The sequence below is a fragment of the Vitis vinifera genome, chromosome 17 (assembly GCF_030704535.1).
Source record: "Vitis vinifera cultivar Pinot Noir 40024 chromosome 17, ASM3070453v1".
Taxonomy (NCBI): domain Eukaryota; kingdom Viridiplantae; phylum Streptophyta; class Magnoliopsida; order Vitales; family Vitaceae; genus Vitis; species Vitis vinifera.
In genome coordinates this window covers 487,354-507,580 of record NC_081821.1, presented here as the reverse complement: position 1 = coordinate 507,580, position 20,227 = coordinate 487,354, and the positions used below count along the sequence as shown (strand labels likewise).

Below are 20,227 nucleotides of genomic sequence, written 5' to 3'. Positions count from 1 at the left end.
CCTCCTTCGGTACCATGCCTCCATTTATAACCCATATAAGAATCATGTTTGAAGTTCATTTGGTTTGCAGGGTTTGAGTGAATGAGGAGGGTGACGACGCCTTCAGCACAGCCCTCAGGCAGTGGGTAAATGCTCCTCCTTCCGTCCATTTCCATTTCCATTCCCAGGAGAAGACCATGGGGCTGGGCATGGGGCTATAGACAGTCGTACCACAACTTTTCTCTATCTCTCTTGCAAAATTTGTCACATCCCCGCTCCTTCAACCAAATTTTGTCTCATGCCATAGCATCAGGCGTCTTCAGAGACCCCGTGGTGTCCAGTAAACTCCTCTATTACTCTCTCTCCCATGATCATGATTTCGCCTTCTCTCGCACCCTCTTCTTTCAAATTCATAAGCCTAATGTCTTCTCCTGGAATTTCATGTTCAGAGCCTACTCTCGCAGCTCCTTCCCCGCAGAAACAATTGCTCTTTACAATCTTATGCTGCGCAATGGCACCCTACCAGATAACTATTCCTTCCCTTTCGTCCTCAAAGCTTGCGCTCGACTCTCCCTTCTCCACAAAGGGCGTGAAATTCATTCTTCCACCCTTAAATTGGGGGTCCATCTGGATGTTTTCGTGCAAAATGCGCTCATATCTGCGTTTTCTTCTTGTGGCGCGGTTGAAGCAGCTCGTGCCGTGTTTGATATGCTTCCGGCTTTAGTTCGAGATGTAGTATCTTGGAATAGTATGATCTCTGGATATCTGCAGAGCCATCGCTACGAGCTAGCGTTGAAGGTTTTTTGGGAGTTGTTGGGCGATGGTTCTCTAAGTCCGGACGAGGTCACTCTAGTGAGTGCTCTTTCTGTTTGTGGAAGGCTTGGATTACTTGATTTGGGTAAGAAAATTCATGGGTTATTTACGGGAAGTGGATTCGTTTTAGACGTTTTTGTGGGCTCCTCTTTGATCGATATGTACTCTAAATGTGGGCAGATAGAGGACGCTCGAAAGGTTTTCGACAGAATTCCGCATAGAAATACAGTGTGTTGGACTTCTATGATAGCTGGGTATGCCCAATCGGATCTATTTAAGGAAGCAATTGAGTTGTTCAGGGAAATGCAGATTGGTGGGTTTGCAGCAGATGCAGCAACAATTGCTTGTGTCCTTTCGGCATGCGGTCATTGGGGTGCTCTGGCTCAGGGGAGATGGATTCATTTATACTGTGAAAGAAACAGCATTGAGATGGACCTCAACGCGAGGAACGCTTTGATAGGTATGTATTCGAAGTGTGGAGATATCCAAAAAGCACTTGAAATCTTTCATGGGTTGACTCAGCCAGATATATTTTCATGGAGTGCAGTGATTTCTGGCCTTGCCATGAATGGAGAATCTGATAAAGCACTGCACTTGTTCTCACAAATGGAAATGATTTCTGATATCAGGCCGAATGAGATCACCTTCCTTGGCGTGTTGTGTGCTTGTAACCATGGTGGATTTGTGGATAAAGGCCTTTATTATTTTAATGCCATGACTCAAATTTACAACCTCACTCCCGGTATTGAACACTACGGTTGTATGGTTGACCTTCTTGGCCGCGCTAACCTATTGGTTGAGGCCGAGAAGTTCATCCGGACACTACCCATTCAACCTGATGTGGTTATATGGCGATCCCTGCTTTTTGCCTGTCGGAATCATGGGAATATAGAACTGGCAGAGTTTGCAGCCAAACAAATTGAGGAATTGGAACCAAGAAGGTGCGGTGCTCGTGTTCTTTTGTCTAATGTTTATGCTTCAGCCTCAAGGTGGGGTGATGTGAAGAGGGTGAGGAAAGATATGGCTACTCAAAGAATCAAGAAGCAGCCGGGCTGTTCTTTTGTTGAAATAGATGGCCTTGTTCATGAGCTTTTTGTTGCAGATCGTTCACATCCTGAAATGGGTGCCATATATGAGACGATGATTAGCATCAACAAGGCTCTTCAGTCCAAAGGGTTTGATCCAGGTATCTTAGATCATCAAGAACAGTGATGAAAATAAAATTAATTCGGACAGGTCTTATGATGTTCTTACTGGATGGAAGTTGTTGATGCTGATCCATTTGCTGTTGCATTGCTATGGATATATTTTCTCAAGTCAGTGACCAGAATTGAATCATGCCAAGGAGTAAAAAGATGGCCAACTATAATTGAAAACTACGGTGGATGAATTCCATTTCCTCGTTTGATGTGTCAATGTAGTGAATCCAGGTGGCACCTTGCCATTCTAGAAGACAAGAACTCCATGGGGGGCACACTGAACCTTACAAACCTTGTGCACTGCAAGGGTTGCTTTTTTCATTTACTTTTCTCAAGTCATATTTTATGATTAATATCATTTTTTGAGGTTGCCTTTAGATCCAGCTCTGCCCTGGAGTGCCGAAGAAAGAATACACTTCATTTGCAAAGAATATCAATATCATTTAAGGGATTCATCTTCGCTCCCTCAAAATTTCAACCCCCAACAAATATTATTGTCACTTCCCACAGTTGGAAAGTATGATTGGTACTAAACATGCTTTCACAGCCCCAGACTCTTGAGGGGAGTAGTTGTGTGGAGGATTTTGGAGAGTTACACTAATCCAGTGAAGCGGCTAGACCTTACAGGGCACACAAATGTATGCAAACCAGAAGATTTTCTTTGCAAGGACGATGCTATAGTTGTATGCACAGAAGCAACACTCTTATTATTACCGATATAATCACAGTAGTTTACAGACGCAGACGAATCCTCATGTCATATGTTGTCATGAGGAGCCATACATTGTATTACAAGCCAAATGAATAGTCCCCTGCTCCAGGAGCACTTAGTGGCTTTTTGGATCTATGCCCACTGACTTGAGTGTCACTGCGCGTGGCGGCCTGCACAATTAATTCAGAGTATTAGTAGGAAGGGTCAAGATATTGTTTGCTAACCCTGCCTCTGTGTAAATATAAATAAACAAAGAATGCCTAATAAAAAAAGCAAGGAAATTAATTAAGAAAATGGATAATGTAGTCACCGTGTGAGAGGGTCTTCGATGGGATGAGGGACAAGTTCAAGCTCCTGGACGTGGGCCACCTTTCTAAGCAAGGATTTTTTGACGAACTTGTCACCCTCATCAACTACAGTATCAGGGTCCTCCACCTCCGGCAGAGTCTCCCTCCTGCTCTTCCTTAAGTGCACCGCCGGGGAATACATCAGCTCGTGCATCGCCGTGCAAAGCCCAAGCGTCACTGACATCGCTATCATCCCCATCGCCACGTATACAGGTACAAAATCCCCTTTCACTCCCCTGCTCAATCCATTCCCAAATTAAAAGTTAATCAACACCTCAACAACTTAGAGCTAGGCTGTCTCTATCCTATGCCCACTTAAACAGTCAATATTGCAGGCTGATCACCTTAGCTCACTGTGTTGGACGTTGCTGAAGTCGGCAGTGGGAGCATAGGCCCGCATCTTTGGCGAGGTTGATGTGGCGAACGTGTAATGGCTTCCTCTTAAGCGGTTCACCATGGATCTCAAGTTACCCTACAACATACATACATATATAATAACAACTACTTTGTTGCTAGACAGCAAGAGACGGAGGACAACGAAGAGAGACAAGGAACCCACCCTAGTAGCGCTGAAACCCATCGTCTTGCAATACAGAGAGAGTGCTAACTTAGCACGGCAATTCGGCAAATCAATATCAGACTTTGAAGCGAAGCGATTCCAAGCCTATGTTAAAGCAACCTTTCGGTTCCCTGCTATATATATAACCGGAAAGGAGGCTTCTGGAGCCACGTCAGGAACAGCTGAAGGACACTTGTCATGGATTCATAAGATAACCTCCTCGTGGAAGCCTCTTGAAGCAGCACGTCATGTCTTCACAATATTATTATTAAAACTGCCTCTGGTTACGGGTAATGGATCGGGCGAGCTCCAGACGCCAGCAGCTAGAACATTCTGAAAGGAGCCATAGGGAGTATATCTTATCCAATCAAATTTCAGTGGGACCGTCGTTGCCAAATTGCATTAGGGTGGGATCCCGTTCTCTATTTATTAACGTTTCAAGTTCGGCAGAATGCAAAATCGTTTTAATTTCTTTATTTTTCTCAATTTCTTTTTACCCACCAAACATGGTTTTTCTTAAAGTAAACATATATGAAGTTAAAGCATATACCAAACGATAAAACAACAGAAGTGCAGAACCATATATACTTGCGTTACATGCCATGATGCTTGAAATTGATATTCCTTTTTCCGTCTCCATCCCATTAAGGATGTAAGAAGAGGATGCGCTCCCTGCAACAAAACCATGGAAAACGCCATTAGTTCAATTGAACCAAACTACAACCGGGGTTCTTCTTGACCTGTCTGCTATGCATCAACCTCCTTATCCTTGCAACATCCTCCCATCGCCCTGCGTTGGCATAGATGTCAGCCATGATCGAGTAGACTCCATCATCTTCAGGGTTTAAAGCCATCACATTCTCAGCCGCTTTCTCTGCAATCTCAACATTCCCATGTATCCTACATCCGCCAAGCACACCACCCCACACAAACACATCTCCCCCCATTGGCATGCGCTCAATCATCTCCATTGCCTCTCTGATCAAACCAGCCCGCCCAAGCAAGTCCGCCATGCAACCATAATGCTTGAGCTCCCTAGGGACTCTATAGACAACTTCCATCTCCTGAAAAAAATTTCGGGCTTCACAGACTAGACCTGCATGGCCGCACCCCACAAGAATTCCCAAGAAGCTCACACCGTCTGGTTTGATTCCAGCCTCTATCATTCTGGAGAAGTAATGCAGTGATAGATGGCCACGCCCATGCATGCCAAGCCCGACCAGCAAGGCATTCCATGTGAACAAATTCTTGTCCGGGCTTGACTCGAATATCTCCCTAGCAGTTTCAATACATCCACACTTTGCATACAAGTCCACCAAGCCCGTGGACAAGAAGGCATTGATTGGGATTCTATTCTGCTTAATGTAGACATGTATAGACTTGCCTTGTTCTAACTCCCCAAGCTGTGCACAAGCAGAGAGAGCAGAAACCAGTGCAATGTTATCAGGACGCACGGTAGAAATGAGCATTCTATTGAAGAGTTGAATTGCGTCCATGCAGAGGTCCCCACTCTGGGCATATCCAGCTAAGAGGGTGCCCCAGGACACGGCATCTCGGATGGGCATTTTATCAAAGAGCCGACGTGCACGGTCAGTGTCGCCAACCTTAATAAAGCCACCAATCAATGCATTATATGAGACGACATCTTTCAGGGAAGTCTCGTTAAACACTTGGCATGCATGATGCAGATGCTTATTGACAGAGTAGACATGAATAAGGGTGTTGCAGACGAATAAATCGGCCCCAAACCCAAACTTGAAGGCTTGGGAATGAAGCGTTTGCGCGAGGGAGAGCGCAGGGAGAAGGGAGCAAGCTTTGAGGCAGAAGGGAAAGGTGTGAGTGTCCGGTGGGACAGAGAGGCGGCGCATGCGGACAAAGATGACAAGTGCAGCGAGAGGGGAGGAGAGGAGGGTGTGAGCTCGAATCATGGTGTTGTAGCCAAAGGTTGATGGGTTTGGGATGCGATTGAAGACTGAAAGGGCATAGCCTGTAAGAGCTGCTGGAGTAGTTGGCGAGGCGTTGGTGGTCGGGAGAAGAGCGGTGAAGGCAGTGAGGATGTTGGTTAGGAGCAGAGAAGAATGGTGTAAACCCCATAAAAGGCCAGTGGTGATGGTATGAGCATGAACCTGGTGGAGTTGTTTGAGGCTTTTGCATTGCCTTATCACAGTAATCGCCTCACTTGTGTTGACTATAGTATTACCATCACTCCCATCCTCTTTTCTCATCTTCTGTCATACCAATATCTCCTCTTTCTTCCTTTCTCCTCCATCTATATATGCTTTTGCATGCCCAAACACACAAAAATCGCTAACCTTCTTGGCAATTGGCATTGCATATTTGCCATCATCTCCACTCTACTCCATACCAATTAGATCTATGTTCCCATGAATCTATAATTAACTTTCCCACATTTCTGTATTTTCTGGGCCTGCAGCTTCATAGATCAGAAAAAATCTTCAAGCCCACAGGTAATCCACCATTAGATGGAAGACGGATGGTCTTCGGCTCTGAATTTGCCAAGAGCAGAAAATTATTATAATGGAAATATGGGATAAGTTATTCCAAGGATGTCCAGAGTGTTTGTTCTTTATCACTTATCGATACACATATATTATTGATAGAAAGAGCCATCATTCTGCATTTAGCACCTCAAGTGGATCAGCGCCTTTAAATACATGGATTCTCTCAAGTATTTGAAAGGGGTAAGAGACTGAGAATGGACGGTGCAAAGTGATTCTACTCCTTAAAAAGAAAGGCTTATCTGCTTAAATATTCTCACTTAAAAATGCCCCTATTTTGTTGTATAACTGCCTTTTTAACTGCCTTTCCATTCTTTATCCTTCCATTTACTTCTTTAGACAAGGCACCCTCCACCTGTTATCACTTTTTTTCATTCGTTTTTTCTTTAGCTTTGTTTTTTTCACAGGGAATGACTAGGCCCTCCTCCACTCTTCCAAAAGAAGGAAAAAACGCAAGTTTAAAAAAATAGCAATGATGTAGAGATCAGAGTAATTTATGTAAAGCAGACGAATAAAAATATTCTTAGTGGAGATAAACACGACCCAATATGAGAATAATGGAATATGGGGACCATTCCAAATGTGATCCTCTCTGTTGATCTGTTTTTCTTTTTCTTTGAAAACTATGTGTTGGGGAAGCTGGAAGGCCCTTATATACTTGAGAAAATAGGAGGAAACAAACAACACTGTCACTGTCCTCCTCACCGGTTTCTACTTGAAGTTCTGAAGCATTGTGACATCCGGAGAGATGTGGAGGAAAAAGAAGAAGAAGATGGTGATAATGCTGGCAATTTCTCCACATGGGGATGCGGGTGCCTTCTACCTCTTCTGATAGGGGTGTGAAGGGGAAACAGGCAAGTCATCGAGGCTAAGGGGAGGCCAAGCCTTTCTTCCGGTTTTCTTACTTCTAGCGTTCCTTCCTTGGCTTAAACTGGCTGTCGATTCAAAGACAAAATCTAAAACAGACAAAGGGAAGAAAAAGGCAATTCATGTACTGGGTTGTCTCCATATTAACTAGTCTATGCCAAGCCATTTTCAGTGTTTGCTTTCTTTGACTCCTTTTTCATGTATGTTGTCTTTCTTCCTACTCAGTTTTCATGTTTGTATCATGGTCGATTAGAACCCCTTCCCTCACTCTAGTGGAAGAGTAGATCCACCGTACTGCTGTCCTAGTGATGCACCTGCAGGACTGAAACCTCCATAGCCCTTTTTATTTGTATCCGTGCATGAATCTCAACCGCTCAATTATTGGTCTCCAAGACAGGTTTGTATATATGGGGGCAGCTGAACGGTTTTGAAGAAATGAATAAACTATTGTTTGTTGAGGTGCCAATTAGGATTGCATTCTGATATCCTGATGATTATTTGTTCCTGAAATTTTCTGGGACTCCAATAAGGTCAAACTCTTACTATTTTACCAGTCCCATAAAAGGAATAAGGCACAAGGTTTTCTGCTAAGAAGTATAGTCTAATCCTTTCCATCCCATCAAGAGGGAATCCATGAGTAATAAAAGTAAGACTGGATGCATGTGGAAAATCAGCAAGCACGAGCAGAGACTAAGCAGAAAAGATCAATGAAAAACCCTTCAATTGAAAGGGAAGAATCACAAGATAGTGCCGAGAACCGAGCATCTTATAGAGCTCAACCTAGAAAGAATTTTAATCCCAGTTATTATGGAACCACCACAATGATCCTTCCATCACTCTTAAGGCTAAAGCATTCCAATACATCAGCTGCAATGTGCATCAGTACAATTTAGGAAACACAAATCTTAAAAATAAAAATAAAAATAAGTAATCAGAGAGCATTAACCAAAGGTATTTCTAAAATATTTCACAGCTTAAAAGGAACTGTATGTCCTGGGACATTTGCAGGCATTAGGTAAAGAAAATCCATGTCCTAAAAGGAAGGTAGTCAAAAGAATGTTGAATGAAAATGCAAGAGCACTGGTGCGTAGATCAAAAATGAAGTTCTAGGGTCAATGAAAACATTAATCAAATACATTCCATGTCCTTCAAAGGAGGTTCCTTCGTGTTTGGATGTGATAAGTTAAAAGTTAAAACCCAAAAACCTCATCCCAACCATACCTGGGGTTAGCTACACCAATCTTTTTGACACAAATCTAACGTACATGGACATAATATAAAGTTTTACAGACCTTTTAGGTTAGGTCATTTCGCTGTCCTCAATAATGATATGAAATCCACACATTAATAACAAATCCAAAAGATAAAAGACTTGTGTTGCCTCCTGTACCTCTACCAGAATGGAGATGAGGAACATAAGTTAAAGATTTTCATATAACCTCACCATGCTTTAAAGTAAAGAGGCAAACAAGTATCTTTTGTTTCATTTGGACATTGGAGGTAAAGTGTAAATGACAATGAAAAGGGAAAGGACCATCTAGGACCTGGCAGTCAGAAGTTCACAGTGTAATCTTGTTTCTCAACAATTAGTTCAGCCAAATGTGGAACCAGAACATTCTTCACTACAAAATCATGTGCTCCCACATGTAATTACCACCTATCATGTAATTTGAACAGTGTATCAGCTACTGGATTAGTAATCTTATTTTTAGTATCTTCATATCTTCATGCCTTGTTATCTTCATCGTCAGTAATACCAATGCTTAATCATCTTAGTGGCCATTGGGCACGTTTACTACATTCCCTAATCAAGATCTAGACTTTTTTTCATTGTTTCATAAACCAGATATGTAATGCTTGCAGATGGCACAACTTTGAGAAGATTTGGAAAGAGTCCCTTGTAGAAACCTCTAAAACCTTCATGTTGAAGGGTTCTCCGAAATACATCAGACATTCCATTGTAAGAAGCATCCGTATTAGTACGTTGAGCTTGCATTCTGAAAAGCAACAATAGGGTCATCCTCAACAGAAGCACATGTAAAGATGATGCAAAACTAGTTCAGGTAAACCAGAAGAAAACCACTCCAGATAGACTGGAAAACAAGTAGCCAAGGTCATGCAAACACCAGATTTTACCTTGTTCTAATAACCTGCAATGGATAAACACATGTTGCTCCAAGAGCCCCTGAAATTGTCCCAGAACCCAGTTGTACAAGAGGTCCAGGTTCTAGAGCAAAAGCAAATTTTCAGAAAGCCATTTTCATGAAATATTTGTGTATAATTAAGCAAAAACAAAACCGGAAGAGAAGAAAACGAAAAGCTAAGGCCAAACATAAAGAAGATCATACCACTATCATGAAGCAGATATGTCTTTGACATATCTTTCAAGGTCTCATATGCAGCAAGGTCAATTCCAGCATAAGGTATGATCCCAAGAACAGATGGTACAAGACCTCTATAAAAGCCTTGAGGTCCCTCCTGAAACCATATATTCCTTGCCAGTGTTTTCAAATAAGGAACCTTTCCACCTTCACAAGTATACGTCTGTAACCGAGTCTTCACAAGATCTAATGGATAAATAGCAGTTTGTGCCACAGCACCTGCCATACCACCAGCAAAAAGTCTGCCAGCAGCACCTATATCATCCTTCGCTTCCCCTTTAGCATCTCTAACGACATTTTTAAACATTTCATATGTGTAAAACTTGATGGCACTTTCTGGTGCAACTTTCACAACATTTAATCCATTACCTCGGAAAAACCCCAATAAACCACCTTCCTTCCATATGTTCTTTATGGCTGGAACAATGCGAGCATGTGTAGTCTGTACTTGCAAAACCACCTTTAGGCGATCAAGAGGAGCAGTTGCAGTACGAGAAGCAGCTCCTGCTACTCCCCCAGCAAGCAAATATTTGCTTGCATGTACGTGCTTGCTTATGCCTTCCGGAATAACAGCCTGTTCACCAATATCTACAAGGCATACCCTTCCCCAGTACTGATAGATATTTTCTATGGTTGCCTCATGGGGATAGAGCAGAAGAAAATCTCTCCATTCTTCAAAAGTTATAATTCCATTGTTATCCTTATCAACATTTTCCACAAAACGGGCAAGCTCCTCATCGTCAATTTCAATCCCTGAAAAAAGAGACACCGCTGTTGCTTATAGGATGAAAAAAACTTGTAAAATGGAAACCATTGACTGGGAAATCCCTCCTACACATACTAAAAAAATAAACATGTCTCAAAACCCGTATTACAGATTTTTTTTGTTTTTTTTTTTTATAACTGAGAAAACCTTCCATGGCTAAGCCCTTTGGACTCTCCATGGGAATTCCAAACCTCGGGGGGGGGTGTTGATTGCACCCACCACAATCAGCACTAGGTAATCCAGGGCATTCAATCGGCACGGCAGGAATCGAACCCAAGATTGTGCGCCTTGCCCACACATCTGGGCATTTGCCCCAACCAGTTGGGCACCCTGATGGGCTGTATTACATATATAAATCTTGTTTACTTTCTACATATAATGTAAATACATGCAAAAGAAAATAATTTCAAAGGGCAAGTGAAAGCACATAAAAAAAAAAAAAGTCCAGACTTCATATACCATAAGTCAGGTGTAGTATCTAAAGCTCTATGGAAATCCAAAAAAAAAAAAAAAAAAACAAAGAGCGCTAAAAGAAGAAAATGGTTCCAAAGATATCATCTGTAGGCTACGCACACACAAAGCACACTAGGATAACAGAATATTATATCTGGACTGCTTTAGCATGTTGCCAATCCACTAATAAATCTCAAATAAAAAAAATAAAAAAAATATAACAGATAAAGAAAATGAAGACAAAGAAGGTGAAGGGCCAGGAAAAAATCTCACTATTAGGACCTTCATTGATTATCAGCTCAGATAAAATGTTTTGTAATGCAGTCAGACAACCACCAGAAAGGATTTCTCATCTCAAAAATCAACCTAACAGAGCCTCAAGCCCCGACTACTTGAGTTTGGTTACACAAATTCCTCTTTTTCACTTTAGCTATGCCTTGGCTCTGACATTTCTCTTGAGATGAGTAACATGAAGGTTAGAATTATGGGTCTATTGAACACAACCAAATAAAAGAGTAATTTATCTATGATCAATTCTGTAACAAATAAACAGGAGTCTATCCATCATATATAGGTTTTTCAAGCATCATGGCATAACCATCGAGGCGAAGTCAGGACCTAAAAAGATCAAAGGAAATGATACATAGACTACCTACAACCATAACCTCTGTTGGATTGTATTTTATCAATTCTCAACATCTCAACCATATTGTCTTTTAGCTTTCCCACATCTTTGAAGCACCTTCAACTTAATGTGGCCTAAGTGGTGCAGTTATTTTACTTATCCCTATTGCAGATGATCAAACAATGCCAATGGTTTTCCCATATTTTAAGAATATATATGAGATGTATTGTCTGGTATGACTGTTGCCGGACCTGCGCCTCCAAGGATACCCGACAAACGGGGAGAGACACAAATTCTTTAAAGCACTAGAAGTTCCCTCTTCATTGAATATGTGCCATATGGATCTTTTAAAACCAGTGCAGTCCCTACGTACATTACAATATGATACAGATATATCATCCTAAACAAGGTTGCACAGGAAGAAAAATCAGAAGTTTTGATCATTCCATTCATAACATATTAAAGTTGAGATTAGTGACATTAGTCTGGGTATTTCTTGTTCAATAGAAATAATGCTAGTAATGTTAAGAAGCCAGATGTTCATTCTATCCTTCAACAAACCATACCCCACCCCCTCCCTTTCTCTGTCCTATTTCTTCTCTTCTTTTTCTGTTAGAGGTAAAAAAGGCAAAGCAGCCAACTTGGTATCATCAATGGAATCCAGTTTGGCTGAACTTCACAACACTTAGATATACTTTTGTTGGTTACTCACCTACTTAGATGGATTACAAGTGGTTCATCCTTTCAGAAAAAAATTACTTCACCACCATGGTGTCACATTCTTTGAGCAAGTTTGTCCATCCAATAGATACTTTTTCTCATGGGAAGAACATTTTGAGTACAAGAGATGCTTCTAGATACCTTTTCCCTTGGTTCCACTCCCTTCTAACACTACCAGTACCAGCTCTAATCCTACTACTATAGTGATGCCTATTTTAGAAACAGAGCCATTCATGGACTAATAGTCAAAATCACCCTAAAATGAGATCACTACCCAAACTTATCCTACTTCAGACAATGACTCAAATAACTGCCCTTCTAGTCATATAGATCTTAGTGCTTTTGGCCCAGCTAGTATCAATCATAACTTTCCAATTGTTATTCATGAAGGGATACAAGTATCTAGAAATACCGTGTATCTAATTTTGTGCCCGCTATTTCTTCCTATCAAAGTGGTTCTTATTTTCATCTTTGCTATCTATTTTTAGTGCTCCATGCATGTATTGAAGCCTTATCCTAGCATGAGTTGAATGAACTCGAGGTGATTCAAGCCTTGGAAACAAAAGTAAAACTTTAGACTTCTTTTTTATATTCTGTAAGGAAAAGAACCAGTAGCGTGTGAATAAGCTTCTACTGTAAACCATATATAAAATGGTTCATGGATGAACAAAGCAAGATTCACATTGCCTCATATAGCCATATGAGGTGGAATACCAAGAGGTGATTGGTCCTGTTGCTAAGATCAATCAATGTCTCCAGTTAATTTATATGATATCACCACCTAAATTCAAGATACGGAAAGGGAAGGAAATTGAGCAGGCAAAGAAATTACTTTCAGAGTAGTTCCTAGAGGTTTGAAAAGTTCAGTGGGGATTAATCAAGTTCTGACATATGCAGCATAACTGATCATATACTCTTCATCAAACTGGGATGATAAAACTAGAAGTCGTATTTTTTTTTATTAGCAAGCAAGAAAATATTCTAAATAAAGAAGGAAGCCATACACCAAAGTACACATGACCTATATAGAGGGAGCCAAAAGTAAAACTAGAAGTCTTATTAAATACATTGATATTGATGACATGGTGGTAACAATAGGAAACGAATATGAGTAGATCTGAAAGTAATGAGTTTTGGATTAAAGATTTAAATCAACTAAGCAATCAGTAAAGGAGCTGGAATGTCGGAGTGGGAAATAATTATTTCTCAATGGAAGTATATTCTTGAACTTGAGACTAGTATAATTGCCTGTGCCCGGAAAAATCCATGGTGGAGCAACTCTCTAGCATCCAAGGGAACATTAGCACTTGCTAGATAGTTGATATATTTATCCTTACTGCAGTTAACATAGGAGCTGACGTAATCAAGTTGTTCCTGCAGTAACCCAGAGAGAAAGACCCAGAGACAGCTTAAATGGTTTTAGGATATCCAAAATCTGCTTGAGAGAAAAAAGAATCCTACATGAGCATATGATTTTATGAAAGGGAAAATATGAGCCAATGCTGATGGAGCAGATTATGCATTTGACAGGAACACATGGAGACAATGAACTCATGTGGATCAAATCCCTTCCAAAAGAATTAGGCTTGAAGTACCTTTTCCTAGGAAGGCATGCCAAGACAACATGACAGACATTAGTATAGACCACAGCCTAGTTTAACCTAACAGAATCAAGCATATTGTAGTCTTGAGATAAATTCCATAGGAAAGGGATAAACATGGTTATTATTTTCAAAGCTGAAACGTTGCTGCAATTTGAAAATGGTTTTAGATATGGTGGAATGGACTATAACTAATCAGGTTGAGGGCTTTGTTAGATTGACATTCTTCCAATCTAATGGTTCTGAAATCCCACTCCTAGGTATTTCAGATTGGCAAAATGAGGGTGACCAGATATGTCTAAGCAACTACCACATAGTTTAGATCATCAACAGTATAAAATTCCAAAAGGTGGACTGTTTGGCCAAGTGGCAGAAAACCTTTGATGCTAATTATCATACCAAATATGAAAAAGTTGAATCTCAATTAAATTATAAAAAAAAAAGGAAAAATCAACCCAGTAAAGATGTATGGCTTTTACACTTTGTTGTAGCAAGTTTTTGGAGCATGTACAAGTGGTTCAAATGAAAAAAGAAACATCTTTTGACCACAAAACTAGGAATAACTCTTATGGAGTATAACTGGATGACGAAAGAAAGGGCATTATAGAAAAGAAAGTACCAGCCTTGAGAAGGGCATCCCACAGCTCTTCAGGCAAAATGCAGCCATTGTGTTTGACATCAATAGCTTGGAAGATGCGGTAAAGCTCGAGTTCTTTATCATCCATATAGCGGCGGAACTCTTGATAATCAACACGCCCATCGCTATTGGAATCGCATACCTTTAAAAGATCCTTGGCGTACTTGTACTCAGGAGGAATTTGAAGGGCAGAGAGGCCACCCTCGATCTGGGCATAGTCCAAATATCCGAGATTGGCCGAGTCAAAAAAATTGAAAAGGCTTCGAATTCGAACATCCCTCTCTTCCTTGGATTCTTGCAGTGCCAAAAGAACATGGTCCATACCCACAGGCCCTCCCTTTCTCACTGGGTTGCAGCACCCTGTTTCTGACTCTGAGTCTGAAGATGCACGCCTCTTCTCCATCTTCCCAAACCCCACCCGCTCCACGGCTTGCCCCGCCCCTGACATCCTCCCCACCCCAAAATCTTCGCTATGATACGGTAAGAAATAGTAATGTAATTAACAAAGGAAACAGAGACCCTGCAGCTTATAAATTTCCCTAAATTTGAACTGACTAAATCAATACAAAAATTGAATTTTTGACCCAAATACACATTTCCCTCTCTCTATACACACGTAATATATATACATATACAAGTTTACAGGTCAATAAAGTGAGTCCAATTTCAAATCTAATTATAAGACTTACCCATCAACAACACCAAAATCAACCCAATTCATACTCTTCTCTTTTCATCTTTATGAACGTTCAAACACGCACATCTTCTCATAGCAGACTTTTGACACGGTTCCCTTTCCAACAGCAAAGCCAAAAATCGCAGCACCCAAGTAGGAAACTGTGGACGATCAAGGTTGCCAGAGCGCGGTTGTGGAGCGATTCCAGGATAGAGGAGAGATTGAGAGATAGAGAGCAGAGAAGGGGCCATGGTATATAAACAGCAACATAGTATCATATATTTTTACGGGCTATGTACAGTGCATTTGATATTCACGTGCAAGTGGAGGCAACAGCCACAGATTGAGAAATGGCAACCATGAATACGAAAGCCATGTGTGCCTCTGCAATTCACCCCTCAATCATTTTCCTCTTTCTATTCTAGCAACGTGTCAAATCCCATACCATGTGCCAACCTACCAGAATTGTAATTCTATCTATTTTTCTATTTACTTTTTCCCATAAGCTTGCTTAGTTAATTCACGAGTTCATGAAAGATTCAATCCCCAACAACTATTTGGATTTTGTAGCAAATTGAGAAGGATTGGGAAGGTGGGAGAATAGCTCGCTCCACATCACAGGATATGTTGAAGCAATAGAAAGTAGTCATTGTTGATACCAGGTCGATTGAGGATGGATTCCTCCTTTAGACGTGGCAGCGAAAGCTCTCGTTCTAATGCCAGAATCTAGGTTTTCGCTTTTTCAAGTCACACTTTGGGAATGAATAGAAACCCTTGAGAGAGAGAGAGAGAGAAAGTAAGTGAGAGAACTCACAATGTTGGCCTCTCCCTGTGCTATGTTTGAATAAGGTTTTTATAGTGTTCAAAGGTGGAGGGCATAGTAGTGATGACCCGACCCTTGACTCAATGTCGTAATGATGATTACGCAATAGTGATAGGGCAATCATTACAACTAAAAGGCAGCTGGTGGTTGCGTCAGACAACACGTCATGATGCAGCTTGTCGTCCCTTTAATCCTGTTGACGGTTTGGGACTAGACATGCCAGTCCACTGATGTGGACATAAGGATGGAAAGAATCCCATTAGTCATTCCAGTGTCAGATAGCCATTGTCTCGCATATCAAAGAGGATTTGGGACTATTAGGGATATATGGTCTACTCAGTGGCACAAATGGTCCGGATAGGATGTTTTTGGATGCCTTGAAGGTTGTCCGAGCAGTAATGAAAGAAGTGACCTAGGACGATGCCATGTAGACAGACATGTGAAAGTACTCGTGGGTGGACACATGGGATTAGACCCACACAATGCCCCCTTCAACACGTATAGTTGTGTCTGGGCAGAGGTTGATGGGCTGAAAATGTCTCTTGGAGTCCCCCAGTGTGGGTGAGACACGTTTCAGTTGTTTACAAGACGGATACTTCCATCAAGGTGTTTTGTCAGGTGGCATGTTGCTTCGAGGTGCGTTTTTAGACGGCCTGTCATTTGGGATTCATTTGGACGTTTCCTACCCTCAGAGTTTTCTTTCCTCCTTCCATTATCCCCTTTGCATTTTGCATATCCAACCATTGTCCTCTCGTTGCCCCTCACCGTCTACCTTCTCTGGCGGCACTTGCAATCAGTTCTATTGCAACTTCGGTGGTCGTCCATCTTCCTAGTGGTCCCTTCGACGATTACAGTTCTACTTTGGGGTGAAACTTGGTTTCTGGCAGTGGTGCTTCCTTGGTTTTAGGTAAGCCATTAATCCCTTGTTTTTCTTCTTTCAATGTTGCGCTTAATTGCTATTTGGGATTGTTTGTGGCCTTTCTAGGCTACAACGGGGGAATCGCTAAGAGTAGGATGCAGAATCTGTGTCTTTTTGTGAAAAAAAGTCATCGTCGATGATGTTTGCTAGAACTAGGGCCTCTTTCCCTTTGGGTTGGCTTTTTAGGACTAATGTTTAGGCTTTTTGATTCTAGGTCTTTGCAGGGCATGGATAGGAGGTACCTTGAATGGGGTTCGCCCTACAAGCTAGGTCAAGTGCTCCACCTAGCTATGGTCCTTAAGCCCATGTAGGCTAGTCTTTACACAACTAAGGTGTGTTCATGAGCAAGAAGGTCGGGTCACTGATTTCTAATGTTTGGTCGTTGTGTCATGCAGATCTTACTCGGCCCACCATTTTAGTATATCAGCACAAGGGGGTGTTGTTTCTACCAGCGCGACTCATAAGGGCAAGAAAGGTGTCCGATCAAGAGAAGGTGTCGGACGCACGGATGCAGAGAAGTCCATTGAACTTCTTACTGAATGGGAGTTTAGGGAGCGCTTTCGTGTTCCATATGGGGTTGCTATTTGCTTGATGGTTGGTGGCCCAATGTCAACCGAAAATGAGCCCTTCGATTCCACTGTTTTTAGCAATGAGCAATTCAATGTTGGGCTCTGCTTTTCTCTTCCTTCCCTCTTCAAGCAGTTTCTTCACTTTACAAAGATTCTCCTAGCCTTCCTCCATCCGAACACGATTAGGGTACTCATATGGTGTATCATTTTAAATATGCTATACCACTTGGATCTTTCTTTACTAGAAGTCGTGTTTATTTATACTGTTAAGATGAGCAGAAAAAAAAATTTCAGCTTGTCCTTGGCTTCGTATTCTCCTTGAATCTAACCAACAACTAGTTAGGAATCACTACATATTTCGAGCTTAGAAGCTAACAAAGTGAAAGCAAGGTTTCGTTCGGTTAGGATTGCCTCATACTCGACTTCATTATTGGAGGTTGGGAACTCGAGCCGGATAACCTGTTCCAATTGTTCTCGGGTTGGTGATTGTAAAATTAGACCCATTCCGGATCCCGAGACCCGGGAGGCCTCATCGACATGCAGTATCCACCACCCCTTTTTGAGAGAGCCTATAGACTGCTGAAGTTTCTGAGGGGTTTCAGCTATGAAGTCAGCCATGACCTGCTCCTTCATTGCCAATCTAGGTTAAAATTTAATCCCATACTCACTAAGTTTAATGACCCATCTTATCATTCTCCCTGATAGGTCAGGTTTGTGCAGAATGCTTCTGAGTGGTTGATTTGTGAGTACAATCACTTAATGGGCTTGAAAATAAGGGCGGAGCTTTCGCACGACACTTCTTAAGGCCAAAGTTGTTTGCTCCATCTTTGAGTACCTGGTTTCCGCGTCAACCATCACTTACTTACATAGTAAACGAGTCTTTGCTCTTTGTCTTTCATGCAGCGAAACAGAACGATGTTGACAGCACAATAAGATATTATTAGGTACATGTACAATTGCTTACTAGGTTGAGGATTGCTCAAAATGGGTGGTTGTGTGAGGTAGTGTTTAATCTCCTCGAATGCTAGCTCACAGTCATCTGTCCACCCTGTTGAGTTATTCCTAAGCTTGAAATATGCAGTGACTCCCAACTAGTTGTTGGGCAGATTCAAGAGGAGTACGAAGCCAAAGACGGATGCATGGCTCAATACCTTTCTAAGGTACGAAATATCCTGGATAGATTAAACAAGTGGGTCATCAAAAGAATCCCTTGAACAAAAAACGTACAAGTCGACTCCTTAGCTGGAATAGATGTTACGCTCCCTATAAAGGAAGCAGTATTACTGCTTGTCCACCTTCAAACTACTTCATCAATTGCAGTCACACATGTATGCAACACCAATGAAACAAGTGTTGGTTGGGTGCATGAGATCGAAAACTACCTTCTGATAGGTAATCTACCGGAAGAAAGCAAACGAGTGCATAAGATCTGGGTACAAGCTGTCCGCTTCACTCTGATCAGGGACTGCCTCTATAGGCGATCATTTGGAAGTCCATACCTCAAGTGCTTAGACAACACAGAGGCTTAGTATGTATTGGCAAAACTACATGAGGGTGTATGTGGAAATCACACAAGAGGACGAATCCTAGCACATCGTGCTCATTCGCAAGAGTACTATTGGCCCACCATGAAACAAGACGTTGAAGACTACATCAAGAGGTGTGACCAGTGCCAAAGGCACACACCCATTCCTCGCATGCCATCTGAAGTCCTCAATCCGGTTATGAGCCCTTGGTCATTCGCGCAATGGGGGATGGACATTGTTGGCCCCCTGCCCATCGTTGCCGCTCATAAAAAATTCATGCTCATAACCACAGACTTCTTCAGCAAATGGGTAGAGGCATAAGCTTATGTCAACATCAAAGACAAAGACGTTTCCACGTTTGTTTGGAAAAATATCGTCTGTCGATTCAGAATCCCACAAGCAATTGTGGTTGATAACGGACCACAATTTGATAGCATCGCGTTCAAAACCTTCTGTTCGGAGCTAACGATCAAAAATCTATTCTCCACATCACAATACCCTCATAGCAATGGGCAGGTGGAAGCAACAAACAAAATCCTGCTCTCTGCACTGAAGAAAATGCTAGAAAAAGCCAAAGGAAGATGGGTGGATGAACTACCCCGCATTCTGTGGGCCTATCGAACGACCAACATGAAACACTCTCTTTGCTCTCGCCTATGGGATGCATGCAATTATCCCAACAAAAATAAACATGCCCACAGCCCGAACTACCGTCCAAGGCCAGATGGACGAGAATCTAGAACTTGAAAGACACCTAGATTGGACAAACAAGGCAAGGGGAAGTGTAGCCATCTGAGTGGCTTCCTATCAGCAAAGAGCTATTGCCCACGACAATGGGAAAGTCTGGCCATGTGTCTTTAATATTGGGACTCTAGTCATCAAAAAAGTCTTTGAAAATACAACAGAAAATAGAACGGAAAAACTCCAAGCAAACTGGTAAAGACCCTATATTGTATCTAAGGCTGGAAAATCAGGGGCTTACCATCTACAAACCCTAGACGGAACACCCATGCTCCGCCCATGGAATGTATCTAACTTGAAGCAGTACTATCAATAAAATGAGCAAATAAAAAAAAAACCCCAATCAGAAAGCACAAGTATAATAAAAAGTGTATGCATTAATATGTAAAAGTTCATTACAAATCCGAACAAAGTCGAATGGAAGAAGAGGAAAGTACAAAAACACAAGTCACTGCGCGTTAGAGAGACCAGGAAAGTTTGGATCTTTGTCTTCTTGAACGGGGCCGCTAACTATTGCGTCTTCTTCTTCATCAGAAGGGTAGTAGGGAATATCATGTGTGATGTCGTTCTTCCTCATGCAACATTGGTAGCCAAAGAAGAACATCTCATCAACTTGCTTTTGGTAATCTTCCTCCAATTCCTTCTTCCCAACATCAATTCCAGTTCGAAGCTCCTCAAGCTCTTTTTTTTTAGCCTCGAATGCTGCTCGAAGTTCCTCAAGCTCCTTCTTCAGTTGGTCCCTTTCTTGTTCAGCATCCTTGCACTTGGCCTTTGCAGCCTCATTTTCTTCTCCCA

At 41.7% G+C, this 20,227-nt stretch overlaps 4 protein-coding genes across 4 annotated transcripts; 1 reads left to right on the top strand and 3 right to left on the bottom strand.

Annotated features, from left to right (window-relative positions):
• The first annotated feature begins 129 nt into the window (after nucleotides 1-129).
• LOC100254316 (pentatricopeptide repeat-containing protein At1g08070, chloroplastic) lies at nucleotides 130-2,368 on the top strand. Its single transcript, XM_019226458.2, has 2 exons — nucleotides 130-1,252; nucleotides 1,340-2,368. The coding sequence occupies exons 1-2, from the start codon at nucleotides 130-132 to the stop codon at nucleotides 2,002-2,004; spliced, it is 1,788 nt and encodes a 595-aa protein (XP_019082003.1). The 3' UTR covers nucleotides 2,005-2,368.
• A 309-nt stretch (nucleotides 2,369-2,677) lies between these two features.
• LOC100254405 (uncharacterized) lies at nucleotides 2,678-4,525 on the bottom strand. Its single transcript, XM_002284681.4, has 4 exons — nucleotides 3,610-4,525; nucleotides 3,395-3,522; nucleotides 3,014-3,286; nucleotides 2,678-2,873 (listed from the first exon to the last, which is right to left on the bottom strand). The coding sequence occupies exons 1-4, from the start codon at nucleotides 3,628-3,630 to the stop codon at nucleotides 2,819-2,821; spliced, it is 477 nt and encodes a 158-aa protein (XP_002284717.1). The 5' UTR covers nucleotides 3,631-4,525; the 3' UTR covers nucleotides 2,678-2,818.
• Nucleotides 3,862-8,319, bottom strand: LOC100249219 (pentatricopeptide repeat-containing protein At5g61800). Its single transcript, XM_010665517.3, is given in 3 exon segments — nucleotides 3,862-3,942; nucleotides 4,198-4,312; nucleotides 4,314-8,319. Coding segments are annotated over 3 exon segments (1,701 nt in total). The 5' UTR covers nucleotides 5,835-8,319; the 3' UTR covers nucleotides 3,862-3,877.
• A 234-nt stretch (nucleotides 8,320-8,553) lies between these two features.
• On the bottom strand, nucleotides 8,554-15,329 carry LOC100249302 (calcium-dependent mitochondrial ATP-magnesium/phosphate carrier protein 2). Its single transcript, XM_010665514.3, has 5 exons — nucleotides 14,868-15,329; nucleotides 14,161-14,648; nucleotides 9,344-10,129; nucleotides 9,132-9,222; nucleotides 8,554-8,992 (listed from the first exon to the last, which is right to left on the bottom strand). Exons 1-5 carry the CDS (start codon nucleotides 14,897-14,899, stop codon nucleotides 8,800-8,802), a joined length of 1,590 nt encoding a protein of 529 aa, XP_010663816.1. The 5' UTR covers nucleotides 14,900-15,329; the 3' UTR covers nucleotides 8,554-8,799.
• Nucleotides 15,330-20,227: the final 4,898 nt, after the last annotated feature.